Source organism: Squalius cephalus, assembly GCF_949319135.1.
Source record: "Squalius cephalus genome assembly, chromosome: 11".
Taxonomy (NCBI): Eukaryota; Metazoa; Chordata; class Actinopteri; order Cypriniformes; family Leuciscidae; genus Squalius; species Squalius cephalus.
This window is the reverse complement of record NC_137132.1, coordinates 325,110-345,000: the sequence shown is the minus strand read 5'-3', so window position 1 is coordinate 345,000 and position 19,891 is coordinate 325,110. Positions and strand designations below refer to the sequence as shown.

The following is a 19,891-nucleotide window of genomic DNA, read 5'->3' as shown; positions in this document are numbered from 1 at the left end:
CACTACACGCGTGTGCTCAACAGCTGAAGCAGGGGCTCAGAGTGAGTGTGTGTGTGTGTGTGAGTGTGTGTGTGCGAGTGTGCGAGTGTGCGAGTGTGTGTGTGTGTGTGTGTGTGTGTGTGTGTGTGTGTGTGTGTGTGTGTGTGTATGTGCGAGTGTGTGAGTGAATGTCATCATCAGATCTGTTCTACTTACACACTCTCTGTAAGTCAGTAAATGTACAAATGTCAAACGTGTGTGTGTGTGTGTGTGTGTGTGTGTGTGTGTGTGTGTGTGTGTGTGTGTGCAGGAGTGTGAGCAGCTGCAGAAGATGTACGCAGCGGCGCAGGACGAGCGGATGATGGAACACACACAGCAACAGCACATCCTCTACCAGCAAGAACAGCAGATCCTACACCAGCAAATACAGGTCTGACCTCACTGACCTCTGACCTCACTGACCTCGCTGACCTCACTGACCTCTCTGACATCGCGGACCTCTGACCTCTCTGATCTCTCTGACCTCACTGACCTCTCTGACCTCACTGACCTCACTGACCTCACTGACCTCTGACCTCACTGATCTCTCTGACCTCACTGACCTCTCTGACATTGCTGACCTCTCTGACATCGCTGACCTCGCGGACCTCACTGATCTCTCTGACCTCACTGACCTCTCTGACATTGCTGATCTCTCTGACCTCACTGACCTCTCTGACCTCACTGACCTCGCTGACCTCACTGACCTCTCTGACATTTCTGACCTCTCTGACATCGCTGACCTCGCGGACATCGCTGACCTCACTGATCTCTCTGACCTCACTGACCTCTCTGACATTGCTGACCTCTCTGACATCGCTGACCTCGCTGACATCGCTGACCTCACTGACATCGCTGACCTCTCTGACCTCACTGACCTCGCTGACCTCACTGATCTCTCTGACCTCACTGACCTCTCTGACATCGCTGACCTCGCTGATCTCTCTGACCTCTCTGACCTCACTGACCTCGCTGACCTCGCTGACCTCACTGATCTCTCTGACATCGCTGACCTCGCTGATCTCTCTGACCTCACTGACCTCTCTGACCTCACTGACCTCGCTGACCTCACTGATCTCTCTGACATCGCTGATCTCTCTGACCTCGCTGACCTCACTGATCTCTCTGACCTCGCTGACCTCACTGACCTCGCTGACCTCGCTGACCTCACTGATCTCTCTGACATCGCTGACCTCGCTGATCTCTCTGACCTCACTGACCTCTCTGACCTCACTGACCTCGCTGACCTCACTGATCTCTCTGACATCGCTGATCTCTCTGACCTCGCTGACCTCACTGATCTCTCTGACCTCGCTGACCTCACTGACCTCGCTGACCTCACTGATCTCTCTGACATCGCTGACCTCACTGACATCGCTGACCTCTCTGACCTCACTGACCTCACTGACCTCACTGACATCGCTGACCTCTCTGACCTCACTGACATCGCTGACCTCACTGACCTCGCTGACCTCGCTGACCTCGCTGATCTCTCTGACCTCGCTGACCTCGCTGATCTCTCTGACCTCGCTGACCTCGCTGATCTCTCTGACCTCGCTGACCTCACTGACCTCGCTGACCTCGCTGACCTCGCTGATCTCTCTGACCTCGCTGACCTCGCTGATCTCTCTGACCTCACTGACCTCTCTGACCTCACTGACCTCGCTGACCTCACTGATCTCTCTGACATCGCTGATCTCTCTGACCTCGCTGACCTCACTGATCTCTCTGACCTCGCTGACCTCACTGACCTCGCTGACCTCACTGATCTCTCTGACATCGCTGACCTCGCTGATCTCTCTGACCTCACTGACCTCTCTGACCTCACTGACCTCGCTGACCTCACTGATCTCTCTGACATCGCTGACCTCACTGATCTCTCTGACCTCGCTGACCTCTCTGACCTCACTGACCTCGCTGACCTCACTGATCTCTCTGACATCGCTGATCTCTCTGACCTCGCTGACCTCACTGATCTCTCTGACCTCGCTGACCTCACTGACCTCGCTGACCTCACTGATCTCTCTGACATCGCTGACCTCACTGATCTCGCTGACCTCGCTGACCTCACTGATCTCTCTGACATCGCTGACCTCGCTGATCTCTCTGACCTCGCTGACCTCGCTGACCTCACTGACCTCACTGACATCGCTGACCTCTCTGACCTCGCTGACCTCACTGATCTCTCTGACCTCGCTGACCTCACTGACCTCTCTGACATTGCTGACCTCTCTGACCTCACTGACCTCGCTGACCTCACTGATCTCTCTGACCTCGCTGACCTCACTGACCTCTCTGACCTCACTGACCTCGCTGACCTCACTGATCTCTCTGACCTCGCTGACATCGCTGACCTCACTGACCTCGCTGACCTCGCTGATCTCTCTGACCTCACTGACCTCGCTGACCTCACTGATCTCTCTGACCTCGCTGACCTCGCTGATCTCTCTGACCTCGCTGACCTCACTGATCTCTCTGACCTCGCTGACCTCACTGATCTCTCTGACCTCACTGACCTCGCTGATCTCTCTGACCTCACTGATCTCTCTGACCTCACTGATCTCTCTGACCTCGCTGATCTCTCTGACCTCGCTGACCTCACTGACCTCGCTGACCTCTCTGACCTCACTGACCTCGCTGACCTCGCTGACCTCTCTGACCTCACTGATCTCTCTGACCTCACTGACATCGCTGACCTCACTGATCTCTCTGACCTCACTGACCTCGCTGACCTCTCTGACCTCACTGACCTCGCTGACCTCTCTGACCTCACTGACCTCGCTGACCTCACTGATCTCTCTGACCTCGCTGACATCGCTGACCTCACTGACCTCGCTGACCTCGCTGATCTCTCTGACCTCACTGACCTCGCTGACCTCACTGATCTCTCTGACCTCGCTGACCTCGCTGATCTCTCTGACCTCGCTGACCTCACTGATCTCTCTGACCTCGCTGACCTCACTGATCTCTCTGACCTCACTGACCTCGCTGATCTCTCTGACCTCACTGATCTCTCTGACCTCACTGATCTCTCTGACCTCGCTGATCTCTCTGACCTCGCTGACCTCACTGACCTCGCTGACCTCTCTGACCTCACTGACCTCGCTGACCTCGCTGACCTCTCTGACCTCACTGATCTCTCTGACCTCACTGACATCGCTGACCTCACTGATCTCTCTGACCTCGCTGACCTCACTGACATCGCTGATCTCTCTGACCTCACTGACCTCGCTGACCTCACTGACCTCGCTGACCTCACTGACCTCTCTGACCTCACTGACCTCACTGATCTCTCTGACCTCACTGACATCGCTGATCTCTCTGACCTCACTGACCTCGCTGACCTCACTGACCTCGCTGACCTCACTGATCTCTCTGACCTCACTGACATCGCTGATCTCTCTGACCTCACTGACCTCGCTGACCTCGCTGACCTCACTGACCTCGCTGACCTCGCTGACCTCACTGATCTCTCTGACCTCGCTGACCTCACTGACATCGCTGACCTCACTGACCTCTCTGACATCGCTGACCTCTCTGACATCACTGACCTCGCTGACCTCTCTGATCTCTCTGACCTCTGACCTCGCTGACCTCACTGACCTCTCTGACCTCACTGACCTCTGACATCACTGACCTCACTGACCTCGCTGACCTCACTGACCTCTCTGACATCACTGACCTCTCTGACCTCGCTGACCTCTCTGATCTCTCTGACCTCTGACCTCACTGACATCACTGACCTCGCTGACCTCACTGACCTCTCTGACCTCACTGACCTCTGACATCGCTGATCTCTCTGACCTCACTGACCTCGCTGACCTCACTGATCTCTCTGACCTCACTGACATCGCTGATCTCTCTGACCTCACTGACCTCGCTGACCTCACTGACCTCACTGACCTCGCTGACCTCACTGACCTCGCTGACCTCACTGATCTCTCTGACCTCGCTGACCTCACTGACCTCACTGACATCGCTGACCTCACTGACCTCTCTGACATCGCTGACCTCACTGACCTCACTGACCTCTCTGACATCACTGACCTCGCTGACCTCTCTGATCTCTCTGACCTCTGACCTCACTGACATCACTGACCTCGCTGACCTCACTGACCTCTCTGACCTCACTGACCTCTGACATCACTGACCTCGCTGACCTCTGACCTCACTGACCTCGCTGACCTCACTGACATCACTGACCTCCCTGACATCGCTGTAGTAGTAGTAATATTAGTAGTAGTTCAGAGGAACAACACATAATGGATATTGTTTGGACAGTGGAGTCAAAAAGGTTTAGAACCACTGATCTAAAGTGCAGTTAAACACACACACACACACACACACACACACACACACATTCCTGAGTGTAACTATAAAGGGATGTGACCGTAATGACTTCCTGTTTACAGGCCCTGTCTTTGGGACATGGAGAAAACCAGCCCAGCAGTCACCTTACATACCAGCTACAGAGGTGAACACACACACACACACACACACACACACACACACACTCTCTCTCTAACACACACACACACACACACACATCTTCATCATGTTCTCTCTCTCTCTCAGGTTGCGTATTCAGCCCTCCAGTCCTCCACCTACGCACCCTAACAACCACCTCTTCAGACCAGCCAATCAGAGTCCTCCGCCGGGCAGTCAGGGGATGATGCAGGCTCACGGTCAGTGTCCAATCAGCAGCCTCGGTTGAGTGATTCACACAGTGACATTGACATGTTAAACTCCTCCCACAGGTGGGGCTTCTGCGGTTCAGTTTCAGCATGGCTCCGCCCTCTACCAGTCTCCCAGCGCCAGCCCTCCCCCCACCAGCCTCCCCCGCATGGCCAATCAGCAGCCTCCGTTATCGTCAGGCTCCGCCCGCCAGCAGCAGGTGACCATTCAGGTGCAGGAGGTGGAGCTTGGGGGCGGAGCTCAGCGCCAGGGTTTCCTAGCAACCCCGTGTCACAGAGTTCTGGGGAAACAGCTGAGCGCTGATAACGCGGAAACACACAGGTGACGCGAGCGCCGCGGACACACACACACACACACACACTCCGCCATCTGTGTGTTCGGCTCATTTATGTGTCCTTTATTTTGATTGTTAAAAAAAGGCTTTGATTTGATGTTCTTTTGGTTTTGAATCAGTGCTGTTTATGTTTGTTCCCTCTGGTGTTTTTCACACGTCGGTCAAAAATGACTGAAATTAATGTTTTTATTTCAATAAAAGGAAAGTACTATATTTTAGTTCAGTAATGTTTTTTATTTAATATTTTGTACTCTTAGGGGATTTTAAGGTACTACATTATATTTTAGCTGTGTTTATTATCCATTTATTCACTTTTTGAGCATAGACCTGAAAATTACATTTCCAGCTTAAACTGGTAAATCTCGAACGCTTTAGAGCGACAGACTGAAGTTTGACCTCTTCAGAGACGGCATCTCATAACTGATCTTTCAGTGAGAGTGTGTTCGGCTGCAGTACCAAACGCTGCCACTAGAGGAAACTCGTCTCATTCATTTCCACTGCGCGAGAAACACAAGTGTGAATACTGTTTTCAGGACCATTTAACCTGTTCATATCATGACCATGATTTATTACTTTTTGGTGTTCACACAGCAAGTGCCAAAACCTAGTACCTAGACCTAGACAAAACCAAGTTTCCTACCATTCCAATGAAGAAAAAACAAAACAAATGTAAAATATTTCGGTCAGAAAGGACCGAAAAGCACCAGAGGTTTAAAGCATGTTTAGGACATTGAGATTATTTTAATGCTTCTGTTGGAGTTTTATCACTGTTGTGGAAATGATTTGTGTAAATACTGAGACGCTGCCAGACGAGTGACTGACGGCGGGCGCTTGAGGTACGCTGGTGAACTCATGCTAGCAGTAGATCTTGTGCTTCTGTGCCGTGTTCACTGGATCAGACAGTGGATGTTGATTAGTCCTAATAGTATTAATAGTGCTGATCTTAGATGAACATTAGCCACTGGAGCAGTGGGTTCAGTACTGTGTGTTTTAAAGGCAACATGAAATCATCATTGACTCGATGTTGTGCAAGATTCATCAGTGACGTTATTCTGAGGACAAATCATGTTTGTCTTCATTGTCTTAATAATGCTGATGTAGGCTCTCAAACAATAGAGTTCGTCAGTGAGTCACTTCAGGAAGTGTTTTTCCCATTCATTTTTTTCATAGGCATGTTAGAAATGTCCAGGTTAAAGCCATTAAACCGAACCAACCAGCTACAAGGAGAATCATAGCATTACAAAGATTTATTGTTTGAAGCAAAAAAGCATTTGAAATTCAAAAAGACAACTATAATAACTATAAAAACTATAATGAGGGAAAGAACTACAATCCCATGAGGGAAAGAACTACAATCCCATGATGCATTGCGAACAACATAACCAAATAAAAAAAAATGGAGAAATATAAAACTATTCATTTAAAGTGGCTGATTATGTCTATAGAAACTACATTTGAAGTATATTGCAAAATATGCATGTATATTAAAATATTTGACAGCATAGCGAGACTCGATTACGTCATTTGCAGTGCTTCATGGGAGTGGGCGGAGCTTAAGAGCCCTTCTTCTGTACAGAATCATGGGTAATGGCGCTTTTAGAATATAGGTATATAAATTCCGACTTTTTCTATTGTATTGGTTTATGAACTCGAGAGAATAAAGTCGGAATTGCAAGAAACTCAGAATTGTGAGAAAAAAAGTCGGGGTTTCAATTCTACAAAAAAAGTTCAAATATATGTAGGCTATGTAAACTCATATTTAAAAAAAAAATTCTCACAATTTTGACTTTTTATTTGCAATTCTGCGAAAGTCAGAATATATATATAAGAAACTCACAATTTCGACTTTTTTCTCCCAATTCTACGGAAAAAAGTTGGAATATGTATAAGAAATTCACAATTTCAAAAAATGTTCCCCAATTCTATGAAAAAAAAGTCTGAATGCGTATAAGAAACTCACAATTTCAACTTTTTTCTAAAATTTTTAACTTTCTCGCAATTTGTAATTTGCTCTGAAACATCACATTAATGTCATTGTTTCATGTTGACTTTTGCCAAAAAGGGGGTGGAGTCAGATCAGACCAGACTCCTCCCACGCATAACAGTTGGGGTGTGATTATGCTAATGAGAAGTTGTTCTGTGTGTTTCAGTCGCAGTTTGAGTCGCTTCCACACTTCCACGTACGAGCAGTTTACCCCGCACCTGTTTGGTGAGGGCAACATGAACAGTGTGATCGGCACCTATAACCCGTACCTGCAGGGGGCGTGTCTGAAGGTGCCGGGTCTGGAGGGTTACCAGGGTTACGGGAGTCCGTCGGCGCTACAACAGGCTCTGCTATCGCCCACGCCACTAGAGTACCGGCCGCCACAGGTCACGCCCACTCTACAGGGCCTGCTCTCGCCACGCCACTCGCTAACAGGCCACGCCGACCCACGCCTGCCGCCGCAAGACCTCGCAGCGCTCCTCAAGCGCCACTCACGCACGGCCCCGCCCCCGGCCACGCCCACCGAGATGCTGCTGCTGCAGCTGAGCCAATCCGGCGAGAGCTTGGAGCCACCGCAAGCCCCGCCCACGCAGCACTACCATCACCTGCTCCAGATAAGCCCCGCCCCTCCCTCGGAGAGCATGGAGGAGGACGAGGCGCCGGCCTATCACGAGGGCCTGCTGGCCAAAGCCGCCGCCCCCTCCTGTGACGAGATGCTGGCTCCGCCCCTCTGCAGCACGCCGCCCTACTCCTCCCCCACACATAGACACGCCTACATGCGCGGCACAACGGCGACCAGAGGTGACTCATTGCTCAACGCATTCATACACACGCTCACTCACACACAAACACTCACACACACTCGTGCACACACTCACTCAATCATACACTCACACACACACGCGCGCTTCTCCATCTAATGTATTTGTTGGCCTGTTGTGTGTCAGAATCGTGTGACGCCTCAGACTGTCGGCCGATGGAAGGAGATCATAACGGCTACGGCTCTCACAGACCCCGAGGAGCATTACAGCGACATCACACCATCCAGACCTGCGACGACGCCTACGTGAGTGTGTGTGTGTGTGTGAGTGAGTGAGTGAGACTGTGTGTGTGTGTGTGTGTGTGTGTGTGTGTGAGAGAGAGAGAGTGTGTGAGTGAGTAAGTGTGTGAGAGTGAGTATGAGAGTGAGTGAGTGAGTGAGTTGGTGTGTGTGTGTGTGAGTGAGACTGTGTGTGTGTGTGTGTGTGTGTGTGTGTGTGTGTGTGAGTGAGTATGAGAGTGAGTGAGTGAGTGAGTTGGTGTGTGTGTGTGTGTGTGTGTGAGAGAGAGAGAGAGAGTGAGTGAGTGTGTGAGAGTGAGTGAGTGAGTGAGTTGGTGTGTGTGTGTGTGTGTGTGTGTGTGTGTGTGTGTGTGTGTGTGAGAGAGAGAGAGAGAGAGTGAGTGTGTGAGAGTGAGTGAGTGAGTTGGTGTGTGTGTGTGTGTGTGTGTGTGTGTGTGTGTGTGTGTGTGAGAGAGAGAGAGAGAGTGAGTGAGTGAGTGTGTGAGAGAGTATGAGAGTGAGTGAGTGAGTTGGTGTGTGTGTGTGTGTGTGTGTGTGTGTGTGTGAGAGAGAGAGAGAGTGAGTGAGTGTGTGAGAGAGTATGAGAGTGAGTGAGTGAGTTGGTGTGTGTGTGTGTGTGTGAGTGAGTGTGTTGGTGTGTGAGTGAGTGTGCGAGTGAGTGACTGAGTGAGTATGAGAGCGAGTGAGTGAGTGAGAGTATGAGAGTGTTTGTGTGTGTGTGTGTGTGTGTGTGTCATGCAGTTCCAGCGCTGACCTCTTGTTCTTGTAGGAGCAGGCGGAGCCGATGTCTGGAATGAGCTTATTGGCTGGGAAGGCGTTAAGCTCCGCCCGCATGTCGGACATCCTCAGCCAATCGTCTCTGACAGGAAGCCAGCAGCTGCAGCAGAGGGAGGGGTCAGGTGTGTGAACGCACACACACACACACTCACGCGCTCACTGATGATGATGATGATGATGGTGTTGTGTGTGTGTGTTTAGACGTGGAGGCAGATGTTCCCCCCGCCTCCTGTTACCCGTCCTCCTGCACCAGTGACATGCTGCTAAGCTACAAACCCCCCGACCTGCAGTACAGTGTGGAACAGGCCGGGGTCTAATGAACACAGGTGAGTGTGTGTGAGTTTCTGTGTGAGTGTCTATGTCTGAGTGTGTGTGTGTGTGTGTGTGTGTGTGTGTGTGTGTGTGTGTGAGAAAATATGTGTGAGTGTGAGGATCAGTGCCGATGGCTGTCGTGTCGATGAGGCCTTCACAGGGGAGTGTCAATCTCTGCTGACACTTCAGGGATGTGTTGTGGTCGTGTCTAGGCGCAGGTCCTCCATCTGATCTGGATACGGCCCGGATCCGGCTGATTACATCATGAGTAGTGGTCGTGTCTAGGCGCAGGTCCTTTATCTGATCTGGATACGGCCCGGATACGGCTGACTACATCATGTGTTGTGGGCGTGTCTAGGCGCAGGTCCTCCATCTGATCTGGATACGGCCCGGATCCGGCTGATTACATCATGAGTAGTGGTCGTGTCTAGGAGCAGGTCCTCCATCTGATCTGGATATGGCCTGGATCCGGCTGACTACATCATGTGTTGTGGGCGTGTCTAGGCGCAGGTCCTTTATCTGATCTGGATACGGCCCGGATACGGCTGACTACATCATGCGTTGTGGTCGTGTCTAGGCTCAGGTCCTCCATCTGATCTGGATATGGCCCGGATCCGGGTGACTGCATCATGCGTTGTGGTCGTGTCTAGGCGCAGGTCCTCCATCTGATCTGGATATGGCCTGGATCCGGCTGACTACATCATGAGTTGTGGGCGTGTCTAGGCGCAGGTCCTCCATCTGATCTGGATACGGCCCGGATCCGGCTGATTACATCATGAGTAGTGGTCGTGTCTAGGCGCAGGTCCTCCATCTGATCTGGATATGGCCTGGATCCGGCTGACTACATCATGTGTTGTGGGCGTGTCTAGGCGCAGGTCCTTTATCTGATCTGGATACGGCCCGGATACGGCTGACTACATCATGCGTTGTGGTCGTGTCTAGGCTCAGGTCCTCCATCTGATCTGGATATGGCCCGGATCCGGGTGACTGCATCATGCGTTGTGGTCGTGTCTAGGCGCAGGTCCTCCATCTGATCTGGATATGGCCTGGATCCGGCTGACTACATCATGAGTTGTGGGCGTGTCTAGGCGCAGGTCCTCCATCTGATCTGGATACGGCCCGGATCCGGCTGATTACATCATGAGTAGTGGTCGTGTCTAGGCGCAGGTCCTCCATCTGATCTGGATATGGCCTGGATCCGGCTGACTACATCATGTGTTGTGGGCGTGTCTAGGCGCAGGTCCTTTATCTGATCTGGATACGGCCCGGATCCGGCTGACAACATCATGCGTTGTGGTCGTGTCTAGGCTCAGGTCCTCCATCTGATCTGGATATGGCCCGGATCCGGGTGACTGCATCATGCGTTGTGGTCGTGTCTAGGAGCAGGTCCTTTATCTGATCTGGATACGGCCCGGATACGGCTGACTACATCATGCGTTGTGGTCGTGTCTAGGCGCAGGTCCTCCATCTGATCTGGATATGGCCTGGATCCGGCTGACTACATCATGCGTTGTGGTCGTGTCTAGGCGCAGGTCCTCCATCTGATCTGGATACGGCCCGGATACGGCTGACTACATCATGCGTTGTGGTCGTGTCTAGGCTCAGGTCCTTTATCTGATCTGGATACGGCCCGGATACGGCTGACTACATCATGAGTTGTGGGCGTGTCTAGGCGCAGGTCCTTTATCTGATCTGGATACGGCCCGGATACGGCTGACTACATCATGCGTTGTGGTCGTGTCTAGGCGCAGGTCCTCCATCTGATCTGGATATGGCCTGGATCCGGCTGACTACATCATGCGTTGTGGTCGTGTCTAGGCGCAGGTCCTCCATCTGATCTGGATACGGCCCGGATACGGCTGACTACATCATGCGTTGTGGTCGTGTCTAGGCTCAGGTCCTCCATCTGATCTGGATATGGCCCGGATCCGGGTGACTGCATCATGCGTTGTGGTCGTGTCTAGGAGCAGGTCCTTTATCTGATCTGGATACGGCCCGGATACGGCTGACTACATCATGCGTTGTGGTCGTGTCTAGGCGCAGGTCCTCCATCTGATCTGGATACGGCCCGGATCCGGCTGACTACATCATGAGTTGTGGGCGTGTCTAGGCGCAGGTCCTCCATCTGATCTGGATACGGCCTGGATCCGGCTGACTACATCATGAGTTGTGGGCGTGTCTAGGCGCAGGTCCTTTATCTGATCTGGATACGGCCCGGATACGGCTGACTACATCATGCGTTGTGGTCGTGTCTAGGCGCAGGTCCTCCATCTGATCTGGATATGGCCTGGATCCGGCTGACTACATCATGCGTTGTGGTCGTGTCTAGGCGCAGGTCCTCCATCTGATCTGGATACGGCCCGGATATGGCTGACTACATCATGCGTTGTGGTCGTGTCTAGGCGCTTGGTCCACCATCTGATCTGGATACGGCCCGGATACGGCTGACTACATCATGCATTGTGGTCGTGTCTAGGCGCAGGTCCTCCATCTGATCTGGATATGGCCTGGATCCGGCTGACTACATCATGAGTTGTGGGCGTGTCTAGGCGCAGGTCCTTTATCTGATCTGGATACGGTCCGGATCCGGCTGACTACATCATGAGTTGTGGGCGTGTCTAGGCGCAGGTCCTTTATCTGATCTGGATACGGCCCGGATACGGCTGACTACATCATGCGTTGTGGTCGTGTCTAGGCGCAGGTCCTCCATCTGATCTGGATATGGCCCGGATCCGGGTGACTGCATCATGCGTTGTGGTCGTGTCTAGGCGCAGGTCCTTTATCTGATCTGGATACGGCCCGGATACGGCTGACTACATCATGCGTTGTGGTCGTGTCTAGGCGCAGGTCCTCCATCTGATCTGGATACGGCCCGGATCCGGCTGACTACATCATGAGTTGTGGGCGTGTCTAGGCGCAGGTCCTTTATCTGATCTGGATACGGCCCGGATACGGCTGACTACATCATGCGTTGTGGTCGTGTCTAGGCTCAGGTCCTCCATCTGATCTGGATATGGCCTGGATCCGGCTGACTACATCATGTGTTGTGGGCGTGTCTAGGCGCAGGTCCTCCATCTGATCTGGATATGGCCTGGATCCGGCTGACTACATCATGTGTTGTGGGCGTGTCTAGGAGCAGGTCTTCCGTCTGATCTGGATACGGCCCGGATCCGGCTGACTACATCATGCGTTGTGGTCGTGTCTAGACGCAGGTCCTCCATCTGATCTGGATACGGGCCGGATCCGGCTGACTACATCATGAGTTATGGTTGTGTCTAGGCGCAGGTCCTCCATCTGATCTGGATACGGGGCGGATCCGGCTGACTACATCATGAGTTGTGGTCGTGTCTAGGCGCAGGTCCTCCATCTGATCTGGATACGGCCCGGATCCGGCTGACTACATCATGAGTTATGGTTGTGTCTAGGCGCAGGTCCTCCATCTGATCTGGATACGGGCCGGATCTGGCTGACTACATCATGAGTTGTGGTCGTGTCTAGGCGCAGGTCCTCCATCTGATCTGGTTACGGCCCGGATCCGGCTGACTACATCATGAGTAGTGGTCGTGTCTAGGCGCAGGTCCTCCATCTGATCTGGATATGGCCTGGATCCGGCTGACTACATCATGTGTTGTGGTCGTGTCTAGGCGCAGGTCCACCATCTGATCTGGATACGGCCCGGATCCGGCTGACTACATCATGAGTAGTGGTCGTGTCTAGGCGCAGGTCCTCCATCTGATCTGGATAAGGCCTGGATCCGGCTGACTACATCATGTGTTGTGGTCGTGTCTAGGCGCAGGTCCACCATCTGATCTGGATACGGCCCGGATCCGGCTGACTACATCATGTGTTGTGGGCGTGTCTAGGCGCAGGTCCTCCATCTGATCTGGATACGGCCTGGATCCGGCTGACTACATCATGTGTTGTGGGCGTGTCTAGGCGCAGGTCCTCCATCTGATCTGGATACGGCCCGGATCCGGCTGACTACATGTGTTGTGGGCGTGTCTAGGCGCAGGTCCTCCATCTGATCTGGATATGGCCTGGATCCGGCTGATTACATCATGAGTTGTGGGCGTGTCTAGGCGCAGGTCCTCCATCTGATCTGGATACGGCCCGGATCCGGCTGACTACATCATGTGTTGTGGTCGTGTCTAGGCGCAGGTCCTCCATCTGATCTGGATACGGCACGGATCCGGCTGACTACATCATGTGTTGTGGTCGTGTCTAGGCGCAGGTCCTCCATCTGATCTGGATACGGCCCGGATCCGGCTGACTACATCATGAGTTATGGTTGTGTCTAGGAGCAGGTCCTCCGTCTGATCTGGATACGGCCCGGATCCGGGTGACTACATCATGAGTTGTGGTCGTGTCTAGGTGCAGGTCCACCATCTGATCTGGATACGGCCCGGATCCGGCTGATTACATCATGTGTTATGGTCGTGTCTAGGTGCAGGTCCACCATCTGATCTGGATACGGCCCGGATCCGGCTGACTACATCATGTGTTGTGGTCGTGTCTAGGCGCAGGTCCTCCATCTGATCTGGATACGGCCCGGATCCGGCTGACTACATCATGAGTTATGGTCGTGTCTAGGTGCAGGTCCACCATCTGATCTGGATACGGCCTGGATACGGCTGATTACATCATGTGTTATGGTCGTGTCTAGGCGCAGGTCCTCCGTCTGATCTGGATACGGCCCGGATCCGGCTGACTACATCATGCGTTGTGGTCGTGTCTAGGCACAGGTCCTCCATCTGATCTGGATACGGCCCGGATCCGGGTGACTGCATCATGCGTTGTGGTCGTGTCTAGGCGCAGGTCCTCCATCTGATCTGGATACGGCCTGGATCCGGCTTATTACATCATGCGTTGTGGTCGTGTCTAGGCGCAGGTCCTCCATCTGATCTGGATACGGCCTGGATCCGGCTTATTACATCATGCGTTGTGGTCGTGTCTAGGCACAGGTCCTCCATCTGATCTGGATATGGCCTGGATCCGGCTGACTACATCATGCGTTGTGGTCGTGTCTAGGCGCAGGTCCTCCATCTGATCTGGATACGACCCGGATCCGGCTGACTACATCATGAGTTGTGGTCGTGTCTAGGCGCAGGTCCTCCATCTGATCTGGATACGGCCTGGATCCGGCTGATTACTTCATGTGTTGTGGTCGTGTCTAGGTGCAGGTCCTCCATCTGATCTGGATACGGCCCGGATCCGGGTGACTACATCATGTGTTGTGGTCGTGTCTAGGCGCAGGTCCTCCATCTGATCTGGATACGGCCTGGATCCGGCTGATTACATCATGCGTTGTGGTCGTGTCTAGGCGCAGGTCCTCCATCTGATCTGGATACGGCCTGGATCCGGCTGACTACATCATGAGTTGTGGTCGTGTCTAGGCGCAGGTCCTCCATCTGATCTGGATACGGCCTGGATCCGGCTGATTACTTCATGCGTTGTGGTCGTGTCTAGGCGCAGGTCCTCCATCTGATCTGGATACGGCCTGGATCCGGCTGACTACATCATGAGTAGTGGTCGTGTCTAGGCGCAGGTCCTCCATCTGATCTGGATACGGCCTGGATCCGGCTGACTACATCATGCGTTGTGGTCGTGTCTAGGCGCAGGTCCTCCATCTGATCTGGATACGGCCTGGATCCGGCTGACTACATCATGAGTTGTGGTCGTGTCTAGGCGCAGGTCCTCCATCTGATCTGGATACGGCCTGGATCCGGCTGACTACATCATGCGTTGTGGTCGTGTCTAGGCGCAGGTCCTCCATCTGATCTGGATACGGCCTGGATCCGGCTGACTACATCATGAGTAGTGGTCGTGTCTAGGCGCAGGTCCTCCATCTGATCTGGATACGGCCTGGATCCGGCTGACTACATCATGAGTTGTGGTCGTGTCTAGGCGCAGGTCCTCCATCTGATCTGGATACGACCCGGATCCGGCTGACTACATCATGAGTTGTGGTCGTGTCTAGGCGCAGGTCCTCCATCTGATCTGGATACGGCCTGGATCCGGCTGATTACTTCATGTGTTGTGGTCGTGTCTAGGTGCAGGTCCTCCATCTGATCTGGATACGGCCCGGATCCGGGTGACTACATCATGTGTTGTGGTCGTGTCTAGGCGCAGGTCCTCCATCTGATCTGGATACGGCCTGGATCCGGCTGATTACATCATGCGTTGTGGTCGTGTCTAGGCGCAGGTCCTCCATCTGATCTGGATACGGCCTGGATCCGGCTGATTACATCATGTGTTGTGGTCGTGTCTAGGCGCAGGTCCTCCATCTGATCTGGATACGGCCTGGATCCGGCTGATTACATCATGTGTTGTGGTCGTGTCTAGGCGCAGGTCCTCCATCTGATCTGGATACGGCCTGGATCCGGCTGATTACATCATGTGTTGTGGTCGTGTCTAGGCGCAGGTCCTCCATCTGATCTGGATACGGCCTGGATCCGGCTGACTACATCATGCGTTGTGGTCGTGTCTAGGCGCAGGTCCACCATCTGGTCTGGATACGGCCTGGATCCGGCTGACTACATCATGCGTTGTGGTCGTGTCTAGGCGCAGGTCCTCCATCTGATCTGGATACGGCCTGGATACGGCTGATTACATCATGTGTTGTGGTCGTGTCTAGGCGCAGGTCCTCCATCTGATCTGGATACGGCCCGGATCCGGCTGATTACATCATGAGTTATGGTCGTGTCTAGGAGCAGGTCCTCCATCTGATCTGGATACGGCCCGGATCCGGCTGATTACATCATGTGTTATGGTCGTGTCTAGGCGCAGGTCCACCATCTGGTCTGGATACGGCCCGGATCCGGCTGATTACATCATGTGTTATGGTCGTGTCTAGGCGCAGGTCCACCATCTGATCTGGATACGGCCTGGATCCGGCTGACTACATCATGCGTTGTGGTCGTGTCTAGGCGCAGGTCCACCATCTGGTCTGGATACGGCCTGGATCCGGCTGACTACATCATGCGTTGTGGTCGTGTCTAGGCGCAGGTCCTCCATCTGATCTGGATACGGCCTGGATACGGCTGATTACATCATGTGTTGTGGTCGTGTCTAGGCGCAGGTCCTCCATCTGATCTGGATACGGCCCGGATCCGGCTGATTACATCATGAGTTATGGTCGTGTCTAGGAGCAGGTCCTCCATCTGATCTGGATACGGCCCGGATCCGGCTGATTACATCATGTGTTATGGTCGTGTCTAGGCGCAGGTCCTCCATCTGATCTGGATACGGCCCGGATCCGGCTGATTACATCATGAGTTATGGTCGTGTCTAGGAGCAGGTCCTCCATCTGATCTGGATACGGCCCGGATCCGGCTGATTACATCATGTGTTATGGTCGTGTCTAGGCGCAGGTCCTCCATCTGATCTGGATACGGCCCCCATCCGGCTGACTACAGTAAACCTTGGGATAAACAGAAAGACTAACATTAGCGTAGATGCCATTCTTATGATGTAACAAATACATCGGGTGTTATAGGAAGTGTATAGGATGTAGTTTATGGTACTGTGAATGTGAGTCTGAGTGTGTGTGTGTGTGAGTACAAATACTATGACATGAATATACGTTTTATCCACATACAATACACTCACATAAAGCAATATATATTATATAGCAAAATCGGCTGCATTATTGTTTATATTGTCACTATTCGTGAAAAAAAAACGTAAACTAAATTTACACATTTAATATAATATATTAACCTTTATTAATATATGAAGAGTTCAGATGCAAAAGCCTCTAAGTGCCATCTGAAATTTTCTTCTAGAACGATCATTTTTTATCAAACTCGTATATTTAAGTTCAGTAATTTCACTTAAATGACAATTCATAGGTAATTTTCATTGCCATTTCAGTGAAATTACTGAACTTAAATATACAAGCTTGATAAAAATGATCATTCTAGAAGAAATTTTCAGATGGCACTTAGAGGCTTTTGCATCTGAACTCTTCATATATTTTTATATACAATTTTATACTAAATGTATTATATATACTAATGTTGTTCTGTGTTTCTCTTCTCAGGGGTGTATTTGCTGTATAAAGCTCATATCCGTCTGCTGTGTTGTGCTGTCATGCCAAATCCTCATCGTCTGTCCGTCGGGGTGCCGTGGGCGTGGCCAGCACGCAGGGGGCGGAGCACTTGGCTTCCTCTTCGACGCCATTGGCCGTCTTGACGTGGGAGTTTCTCTGATTGGCTGGGGCGAGTGCCGCCCATCTGCTGAGGCCCAATAATCATCCGCCCCTCCCCCACCCGACCACGCCCTCTTACCGTCGCCATAGCAGCGCTCCCACGCGCTCCGATGTACAAGGCTTACACAGAGTCTTATGTAAACACACTCACACACACATACACACACACGAAAAGACGTCATTACCAAACGCCACAAACCCAAAGTATTTCACGTGAAGCCTGTGGGACGTCGCGGATCATTCCGGTCGGGCCGTGACTCTCATTCGCTCTTTCCTCACTTCTGTTCTTTTATTTTTAACGCATTTTTATGGCTAATGTTCTGTAGGAATTATGATTCATTATTGTTCTCGTTTTCTGTAAAAGACGTTTTATGGTTATGACATTATTAAAAAGAATGATTATTATTAAAACCGTTCTATGTTGCAACGAGAACAGCAGCGTTTGTTTCCTCACAAAGTGATTTTTGCACTTTCAGTTTTTGTTTTTTGCTTTTCCTTCCTGTTTCTTGTTCACCTCCTTCATTCCATACATCTGCCTGTCTGTCTGTCTGTTTGATGTCTATGACAGATGCATTGTGGGTAGTTTCACAGGTCCTGTACTGCTCATAGATGATGATGATGATGATGATGTTTTGAGCTTCATTTCCTTTTCTCAAAGCTTTATTGGTTTTTTTTTTTTGTGGATGTTGTTGGAAAAGCATTTGTATATTGTTTATTTTGCTATTTCTGTTCTGATGTCATGTTGATGTTTTTAGCCAAATGTACAGACAGACAGACAGACAGACAGACAGACAGACGCCTCATTTCACGTCTTTCTCAGAGTTTAGAGCCCAAATGTGTGGAAGCTTCTCTCCTCCACGGAATAAAAACAAAAGGCAATTTATACGAATTTATATCTAACAATTATGACTTTTTTACTTGCAATTATGAGTTTATATCTCAGTCAGAATATAGGTATATAAACTCGCAATTCCGAGTTTATCACAATTCTGACTTTTTCTTAGCAATTCTACGAAAAAAGTTAGAGTATATGTATATAAACTCACAATTTCAACTTTTTTCTCCCAATTCTACGAAAAAGTCAGAATATGTATATAAACTCACAATTTATCTTTTTTTCTCACAATGCTACGGAAAAAGTCAGAATATGTATATAAACTCACAATTTCAACTTTTTTCCCGCAATTCTACAAAAAAAAGTCAGAATATAGTTCTATAAACTCACGAGAATAAAGTCGTACTTGCAAGAAACAGAATTGCGAGAAAAAAAGTCAGAATTACAATTCTATTAAAGTCTGAATATATGTATATAAACTCACAATTTCAACTTTTTTCTCACAATTCTATGAAAAAGTCAGAATAGAGGTATATAAATGTGTCGAAGTCAGAATTGTGAGAAACTCAGAATTGCGAGATAAAAGTAATTGCAATTCTACAAAAAAAGTCAGAATGAAGGTATATAGAATCACAATTTTCAATTTTTTTAACATTTTTTTTTATTAGAATCGTAAGGTATAAACTCACAAAAAAATCGCAATTAGCCTTTTTTTTTTTTTTCATTTATTTTTTATCCTGTGGTGGAAACAAGCTTCTGTAGAAATGTTGCTGAGATTGAACGATTTCTGCTGCCGTTTCGTCTTCGGTCTGACCAAACCAATAACGGTCACATGATCATCTGAGGCGAGACGGGCGTGTGTTTATCAGACAATCACCTGTCTGTGTGCGAGTTTGTGTCGATGGTGATGAAGAGAACCATGATCCTCCTCATCCTCCATCTGTCAATCATGTTATGCTCCGCCCTATTTTCCTTTCTAGATCTGTCAGTTTCTTCTCTCCTTTTTTTGGCTTTATGTTTTTGGAAAAAATACTAAAGTGCAACAGCAATGGTTAAAAAAAGAATTCCAAACAAAACTGAGAGAAATAATAAATATATATAAATAAAGAAATGAATATGACATAAGTGTGTGTGCTGTGTTCTTTGAGAGTGTGTTCAGTAGCGAAACACCTTCCCCGTGCTCTACCACAGATGAGATGCTCTTCAATATGTCGGCACAGGACCCGAAAGAGAGCGTTTACACTAATGCCCGCTGTCGCCCTTTAACAATATGTGCTTGTGTTATGAACCGATGTCTGACACATGTCACAATGCACAACAGCTGCTATTTGAAGTCATTAATAATTGACGAACTTTGCAACATTGACTCTTATATGAGCTGAATAATGACACTTGTCTTCCGTTGAGCTGCTTTTGAATTTGTTTCATAATTGATGACTTTTACAGCATTAACACTGGTATTTTCATGTTTTATTACTGTGAAGGTGCTTTGAAACGATCTGTGGTGTATAAAGTGCTATAGAAACAAGTAAATGTTAGCACTGACACCAGAAGCATCTGCTAACGAATCAACATCAGGTGTTAACAAGTACACTTACACCTACACCTTCAACATCCGCTTTCTTTGCAGATTTACACTTTCTACAAGCCTCTTTCGATCTTCAACG

General features: G+C 50.3%; 1 protein-coding gene across 5 annotated transcripts in view; it reads left to right on the top strand.

The window, feature by feature from the left end:
* sik3 (SIK family kinase 3) overlaps positions 1–17,442 on the top strand; it is a 67,495-nt gene extending 50,053 nt beyond the window's left edge. For 4 of the 5 annotated variants that reach the window (XM_079886468.1, XM_079886466.1, XM_079886470.1 and 1 more), the window contains 9 exons: positions 290–409; positions 4,431–4,492; positions 4,594–4,703; positions 4,776–5,034; positions 7,198–7,832; positions 7,979–8,097; positions 8,861–8,990; positions 9,070–9,194; positions 17,222–17,442. In XM_079886468.1, coding sequence (XP_079742594.1) covers positions 290–409; positions 4,431–4,492; positions 4,594–4,703; positions 4,776–5,034; positions 7,198–7,832; positions 7,979–8,097; positions 8,861–8,990; positions 9,070–9,185 — 1,551 coding nt within the window. In that variant the 3' untranslated portion in view covers positions 9,186–9,194; positions 17,222–17,442. The remainder of the gene's footprint in view (positions 1–289; positions 410–4,430; positions 4,493–4,593; positions 4,704–4,775; positions 5,035–7,197; positions 7,833–7,978; positions 8,098–8,860; positions 8,991–9,069; positions 9,195–17,221) is intronic. The other variant, XM_079886467.1, reaches the window with a different exon arrangement.
* The last annotated feature ends 2,449 nt before the right edge of the window (positions 17,443–19,891 follow it).